Source organism: Dama dama, chromosome 21 (assembly GCF_033118175.1).
Source record: "Dama dama isolate Ldn47 chromosome 21, ASM3311817v1, whole genome shotgun sequence".
Taxonomy (NCBI): Eukaryota; Metazoa; Chordata; class Mammalia; order Artiodactyla; family Cervidae; genus Dama; species Dama dama.
The window spans coordinates 2,504,139-2,511,360 of NC_083701.1; the positions used below are offsets into that span (position 1 = coordinate 2,504,139).

At 61.3% G+C, this 7,222-nt stretch overlaps 1 protein-coding gene across 2 annotated transcripts; it reads right to left on the minus strand.

The window, feature by feature from the left end:
* Nucleotides 1–2,316: 2,316 nt before the first annotated feature.
* Nucleotides 2,317–6,299, minus strand: LY6E (lymphocyte antigen 6 family member E). Of its 2 annotated transcripts, none has more exons than XM_061123086.1 (4): nt 6,146–6,299; nt 3,677–3,777; nt 3,233–3,352; nt 2,317–3,153 (listed from the first exon to the last, which is right to left on the minus strand). In XM_061123086.1, the coding sequence occupies exons 2-4, from the start codon at nt 3,726–3,728 to the stop codon at nt 2,933–2,935; spliced, it is 393 nt and encodes a 130-aa protein (XP_060979069.1). In that variant the 5' UTR covers nt 3,729–3,777; nt 6,146–6,299; the 3' UTR covers nt 2,317–2,932. The 2 variants fall into 2 exon arrangements, with proteins under 2 accessions (XP_060979069.1, XP_060979070.1); XM_061123087.1 differs by having other exon boundaries at nt 3,677–3,845; nt 6,146–6,282.
* Nucleotides 6,300–7,222: the final 923 nt, after the last annotated feature.

The window sequence follows — 7,222 nt, forward strand, 5'->3', positions numbered from 1 at the left end:
CTTATTTAAGGAATAAATAAGGAAAACATTTAAGGAAATGTTAAATGCTTAAGGAAAACATTTCCATAAGAAAAATGCATTGGTTAGCTCAAGGTTTGAGAAAAGTTAAGTTCAGGTGGAACCAGGTATCATCATGGCAACAGAGAAATTAAAAAGAAACCTCCTTTTAATTTTGTATAGAGAAGGGAAAAAAATCTCACACTTGTAGTTTGTTTCCTTCTGCTGCTTTAGAGAGAGATAAAAACGCCTGACTGCTGCTGCTGCTAAGTCGCTTCAGTCGTGTCTGACTCTGTGCGACCCCATAGACGGCAGCCCACCAGGCTCCTCCGTCCATGGGATTCTCCAGGCAGGAACCCTGGAGTGGGTTGCCATTTCCTTCTCCAATGCAGGAAAGTGAAAAGTGAAAGTGAAGTCGCTCACTTGTGTCCGGCTCTTAGTGACCCCATGGACTGCAGCCTACCAAGCTCCTCTGTCCATGGGATTTTCCAGGCAAGAGCACTGGAGCGGGGTGCCATTGCCTTCTCCAAAAGCGTCTGACACTTGCGGCCTGTCTCCTCTGGGCCCCTAGCCTTCCTGCCTGTGACCTCACATCTGTCCTTCAGTGTGTCCTGGAGCGTGCTCAAACTCGTGCCAGTGACTTGGTGCTGCCATCCTACCATCTCGTGCTGTCCTCTGTCACCCCCTTCTCCTGCCCTCAATCTTTCCCAGCATCAGGGTCTTTCCCAAAGAGTCGGCTCTTCGCATCAGGTAGATTACAGCTAATCACAAAAGACAGACATCGCATGTTAATGATTTTAGTGCTTTCTATGTATGGGAAGATGCAAGAATTGGGGGTCATTGAAATTTTTCCTTAGACCCACATCTTCGCTACCTAGAGTGCACATCCAAAACACAGAAGGCTTCCTCCTGTGCTCCCCATCGGATGGCTGCAACGGGCTGCAGTTTAACCCTTGTGGAGCAGGACTGGTGGGGAGCAGCATTCTCGCTTTGCATTTTTGTTTTTTCTGCACCGAGTAGCATGTGAAATCTTGGTTCCCCCACCAGGGATCAAACCCGTGCCCCTTGCAATGGATGTGCAGTCTCAACCACCGGACCACCAGGGAAGTCCTTGAACTTTCTGCTTTCAGGGCTCAGGACTCCAGGGGTAACCAGAATTCCTGGGGGACATTCTGATTTCTTCTCCTTTAATTGCTTATTGTTTTGGTTTTTAATGCTGGTCTGACCCACTCAAATCTCAACATTTTTACCACCCTGGAGTCTCAACCAGACTGCTGTAATGTGCTTCTAGATCCTTCCCCAGTACGTAGGCTGGGCCTGGATCTCCTCCCCTTCCTCATCCTGCTGGACCACCCTGATTTCCCAGGGCAGACTCCTCCTCTTGTCCCTCCTTGGAGCTCTATCACTGCCTTGGTGCCCAACCTCAAGTGTTGGCTGGAGTCTTCCTTGGTGGCAATGATGAGGACACTGCACTCGTGGTGTCACAGGGCCCATCTCTGCTGAGCTGCTCACCGCCCCTGTGACCAGGGCCCAGGACATGGGCCAGAACCTGAGCCCCGCAGTGACCACTGCCTTGCCCTGCTTCACAGTGATCCTTGGACTCTGGACTCAAGCACATGGGAGCTTTTGGTCAGCCTGGGCCAAGCTGTGCTGTGCTCACTCCCACCACCCTGCAGTCCTGGATCCGCTGCTCCTGGGCCACCAGCCTAATCAAAAGAATCCCCTTGGCTTAGAACCCAGGCCCCACAGCAAACGCTAGGGGTCCAGGGCTGGCCGAAGACCACAGTGGGGCTTGCCGGGGAGTAGGCATGAGCAGGGAGGGCTGCTGCTCAGGGAGAAGCACCTCAGCCCTTCTCCAGGGGAGTCCCTCTCACATGCCCTAGAGACAGGGGCCTTGCTCCCCCTTACTCGGCTCCTGCGTGCCCCCTCCGCCCCCATCCATGCTGTGTGTCCTTTGCAGCCCGACTGGCCCAGGTAGCCCTACCCAAGTCCCAGAATGTGCCGGGTGGTCTCCTCCCTTCCAATCCCATCCCTCCTTCTGTAGGGTCCTGCCTCCCATCTAGAATTGGGCTGACCACCTCCCTTGCCCCGCCCCAGTCTCCCTGTCCACTCCAGTCCTGTCCTGAGGATCAAACGATCCCACCCAGTTGAGGGCAGCTAGCTGTGAACTTGGGTGACCCCTCTCCCCCAGGGCCTCCGAGTGGGCTGACAGGGAACCGTCAGACCCCTCTATACCTGAGGCTCTGGATCTCTGCTGCCCCCCTACTAGGACCCCGACGGGAGGGGTAATCTCAAGCTGAGGGCCACACCAGAGCCGGAAAGGGTGGAAATGTGTTTATTTGAGGCAATGAAGCAGCAGGAGTGTGGGGTGGAGGGAGGGGGTGGGTGGCTGTGGGATCTGGGGTGGGAGCAGATTCCTGGGTTGGTAGCCTAGACCTGGGAACAGAGGAAGCCCTGTCTCCCCAAAGGGCCACCCTCTAAGTGAGTGAAATGACAAGGACATGTGCAGAGATACCAGGGACTGGGGCTCTGTGCTGGCACTTGGGGCTCCAGACACACTTCTGACCCCCACCTCTCCCCCAAACACACTCACCCATGCCCAGCTGGGCGCATGGACCACACACCTGTCCACACAGCACATCTTCTGCACTTGGGGGCAGGGAGGGCCTGGAATTAGGAGCCCCTCCCAACGCGTCCCTGGGACTCGGTTCTGACTCCCGGACGCTCAGGCTCCGTTCCCAGGTTCCCCCGGCAAGGCTGACCTGGAGGTAAGGGGAGCTGGCAGGTGTGGGTACAGGGGGCCAGGCCTGCCTGTGGGGACCCAGGGCCAAAAAGGTGGGACTAGCAGGGTGAGGAGTCAGAGGTGGCGGCTTTGAGGTTCTCTTGGGTCTGGGCTTTCCTTCCTTCCTGAGCTTTGGGAGCCTGGGCCGGGCAGTCAGGGTCTAGCCCACAGCAGAGCTGCCAGCAGGCTGAGCAGAAGCCCCAGGCCCAGCACAGGGGTGCTGGCGCGCGGCACGCCGTCCGCCGCGCTGATGTTGCAGAGAAAGCTCTGGCAGCAGGAGCTGTCCATGGACGCCACGCCGAAGTTGAGGTTCGTGGAGCCGCAGATCGGGGAGCAGAACTTGTTCAGGGAGTAGCCCAAGTCCACCATGCCCTCTGCGCCACGGGAAAGGAGGCTGTGAGTGGAGGGGGGGGGGGGGCTGGGGGAGCCTGGCCATCCCGCACCCGCACTCACTCAGGCCGGCGGAGACAGAGGTCGTCACGCAGTAGCTGTCAGTGTCGGAGCAGATGGTTGGCTTTAGGCAGTACCAGTTGCTCTTCTGATTCTGGCAGGTGAAGCACATCAGGCAGTGGGCTGCAGGACAGACGTGGTCTCAGGGCAGGGGCTCTTCCGCTGCCCCCTCCCAGCCCCGACCCAGAGGCTCGAGGGCACCCCTCTTGCGCAGGCCCTGATGGGGTCCCTATGGCACACGGGGCCCAGGCTGGAGACCTGTAAGAACAAGGACACCAGACCCTGGCCCTGGAGGGGTTCCAGTGATGTCCAAGTGTCGGGGCAGGCCTGAGGCCTCCAGGGGAGGTGGGGGCAGGAGTGACGCCTCATGGGCGGCGGGGAGGCAGTGAGTGGCACCGGTGTCACAGCCACGGCCGGCTTGGAGGCCTGGGGCCCGGGGCACCTCACCTTGCTCCACACCCAGGAGGGCAGCCAGCAGCAACGGCAGGAAGACCTTCATTCTGGAGGGACAGGCGTCTGGCTGGGCTCTCAGGAAGCTGAAGTCAGCCCTGCTCCAAAGAGACGGTGTGCTGGGGGGCGGGCCTTGCTTCTTCCATCGGGGTCAGAGCCGTTGGCCCTGGGGGACAGTTGGCAACCCCACTTTGTAGATGGGGGGCGGGAGGTGCCAGAAGCAAGGCCAGAGTGCAGATGGGTCTTTCTGCTCCATTCCGAACCCACCCCTCACTCAGCATAGGCTCCTGGCTGAGACCCTTCCTCAAGTCTGTGGCACTTGCTGCTGGGGGAGGGGGGATAGAGGTCAGATAAGGGAAGTCATTAGGGTTTTCAGAATCTCCCAGAAAGGGAGGCAAAGGGAGAGGGCCCTGCCTGTGGTCCTGGCAGTGTGGGTGAGACAGGCTAGGACCTGGGGTCCTCTACCAGAGTGCTTGCACCTCGACAAACGTCCCAGTGAGCAACACAATACAAAGAAACTACAAGTGACTAAAAATCACAATGCCTATGCACCCCTTGGGCAAAAGGATACAAGAAGCCACAAACAAACTACATTTTTGAGGTGCTGGGAGCACAAGCAGGGTGGTGTTCAGGATCCCCCCACAGTACCAAGCAGGGGGACAGACCACCTAAACGATGCCTCCTGCCTCCCCCACAGACCCGCCCCTGTTGTCACTCCGTTTCAGGACGGAAGCAGCTCCTCTCGGGGAGCGGGTGAGGGCACCTGCTTCTTGTTTTTGCTTCCTTGTGCTGCAGTTTCAGCGCCTATAAAGCCTTGCTTGGAATTCTCGTCTGGCCTCTTATCAGCTTCTCGAGTTCAAGGGCCCTGGAGGGATGGTGGCTGGTAATATTAGCTGACTGGCATCCAGAACTTTCCATGGGGCCAGTACCATGCCTGCCATGGAGTCCGAGAGCTGGACTGGGGGCACAGGGCTTATCTATCTGAGCATCCCCGGGGCAGCTTCTGTGCTGGGGGAGCCAGTACAGGGCTCTCCCATTTGTCCAGGGGCAGCACTGAAGACAAGGACTGCAGAAGCATCTGCTGCTCTTGGTGGCTGGGGGGGGGGGGGGGGGGCGCGGGGTGCTCAGGGGGACCCAGCAGTGTGCCACCAGTCACCTCAGTGGGAACAGGCCCAGGCTCAGGCGGATGGGGGCAAGCCCCTGGGGGCTGGCCTGTTCCAGGACACTCCTTTGGGCAAAGATCCTTAGCAGGGGGTGGAGAAAGCTCTCAGAATGAGACCAGCTGGGGTTCTGGACTTCTGTTTCAGGCATGGTGTGGGAGGAGCAGTCTGGTGCTTTCTGCAGGGGAGAGCTGTGGGTGGGGGAGGGCACTAGTTTCTAGGCACTGGGAGGAAGGAGAATGCCAAGGAGAGGACAGATTTTGGGAGGGGCTGGCGGAGACCCCGAAAATGGGCTTCAGGTCTCTCTTGCCCAAGGGCTGACGTCCTAGGGTGCAGAGAAGGAGCCGCAGATGTCCAAGAACAGCGCCAAGCCCCCCTGGGGCCTGTGCCCGGATCCAGGCAGTTCAGGGAGGAAGAAGCCTCGTTCTCCTCCTCCATAAAGTGAGAATCCCGCGGGAGGCGCTCCGAGCGGTCCTGAAGGAAGCTCTGGTGCCCACAGCCGCCGGCCCCGGCTGGCACGGCCAGCATCACCACTGCCTGCTGCCAGGTTGCCCCTCCCCCCAAGCGGGCTGAGTCCAGGCACTGGACACTAACGTATCCACACTAGTGGGGTCACGCGGAAAGGAGCCCTGAGAGGAGCCAGTGAGTTTGGGGCTGGGGTTCGGCCAATCGCGGACTGTGTACTTGTCTGCCAGGCGCACGGACCGGGCTAACCTCTGGCGAAGCCTGGCACTCACTGAATCTGCGCCGGCAAGAGAGGTAGGAGCTGGTCCTGGGCCCCAGGGAAGGAAGGGCGGCCCAGCGCAGGGAGTGGGCTCCTAGGCATCTCCAGTGCTTGCATAATTTATGCCAAACAAGATGCTTTCACCTCCTCCCGTGGCGGGCTCCCGTCCCCGTGGTCACCCTCCAGGGCAGTTAACTCTCTCATTCCTGCCAGCAGCCAAGATCCCAGCCCTCTCAAGTCTGGAAGGCTGCCTCTCCCCAGTTCCCACGTGAGGGGTCGTGGGGGAACCTAGAGTTGGGCGACGGGCCCCCGGCGCCTGCGCAACCCGGGACTACCCAGCCCGCTGCAGTCTCCAAGCGCTCCCGCCCTCGTCCGTCGGAAATATTGGGGAGGGTCGGGGAGCGGGGGGGCCAGGCGGGCAGGCGAGCCCTGGGGCCCGGCCGCTCGCAACCCCGACCCCTAGCCTCCCTCCCGCAGGCTCCTCCCGCCTGCCCAGGGCCTCACTCGCCCGCTCTCTCCCCGCGCCGGGGAGGGCCCCATACCCGCGCCCCGGCCCGCCGGGCCGGCCGGGCCCTGACTTACCGCCGGCGGACGGAGGCACCTGGCCTGGCGGCGTAGCAGCCCAAACTGCCCGGTAGCCGGAGCCCGCCGCAGCCCGCAGTCTGGGCGGGAGAGGCGGTGCTCGAGCGCGGGGGGCGCGGCTTGGGGCCCAGGCCCCGCCCGCCGGCCCCTCTCCCCCGCGCAGCGCCAGCTGCCGAGGTTCAGTCTGGTCCCGGGGGCGGGGGCGGGGGCGGGGGCGTCGCGCGCAAGCGCGGCAGCCGGGGCAGGGGTTGGGGAGGCCCACAGGTGGCCCGACACTTTTCCGGTGGAGCACATTGGAGGGGAGGCGGCCGAGGAGGCCGAGGCGGCGGTGCCCAGAACCCCGTTTTCAAAGTGGAGTGCGGGCGGCCAGGAGGCTGAGAGGAGGCCTTCCCCGCGCCGGCCGTCTGCGTCCCATGGTGGGGGGAGGTGACGGGATGAGGATCCAGGGGTGGAGGAGGGGGTTTCGGGGCAGTGGTTGTGGACCACAGTGCGGACCGGCTGGAGATCCCGGCCGCACCGGTGTCTAAACCCTCCGCCCAGGAGGACTCGTGAGCCTCCTGGGTGCTCCGCTGCAGCCGGCTGGGGTGGGCTGGGTCCCAAAGCCAGCCGGACCTGACCCTCCCAGCGGAGCCTAGAGGCCCCCGACCATCCTTAATGAAGCGGGCTTTCCTGGGTTTGGCGTCAGTGCCTTTCTGGTGTTCTGTCTCAGGTGCCATTAACTGCCTCTGCTTCAACAACCGTTCACAGAGCATCCACGGTGTGCAGCTCTGGCCTGGCCCGACGCCTCCCGGGCCTGTGAGCCAGGCCAGCTTCTGTAGTTGCCCCGGCCCTGCCCCTGCTTCTCCTGGGGGCGGGGAGGCGGGGGGCGGATGGAGACCCGCGCACCGCCTGCCTGCCTGCGCTGGGGATGCAGGTGGAGCGCCCCCAGTAGTCACACTTCTTACTTTCACAGCACGTTTCCTGTTGGAGCTGTTTTTTTTTTTGTCACCTGACCTTTTCTCACACCCTTTCTGGGTGACATTTATGGTGACGGGGGTGGGGGGTGGGGCACAGGAGAAGTGGCTTCTTAACCACACA

What these genes read in the sequence shown, in the direction of transcription:
- LY6E (XM_061123086.1), bottom strand. Translation starts at nt 3,728, where the DNA reads ATGAAGGTCTTCCTGCCGTTGCTGCTGGCTGCCCTCCTGGGTGTGGAG. An exon ending in CCTCCTGGGTGTGGAGCAAG is followed by an intron (nt 3,353 to 3,676) that starts GTGAGGTGCCCC and finishes TCTGTCCTGCAG; the next exon opens with CCCACTGCCTGATGTGCTTC. An exon ending in CTCTGTCTCCGCCGGCCTGA is followed by an intron (nt 3,154 to 3,232) that starts GTGAGTGCGGGT and finishes CCCGTGGCGCAG; the next exon opens with AGGGCATGGTGGACTTGGGC.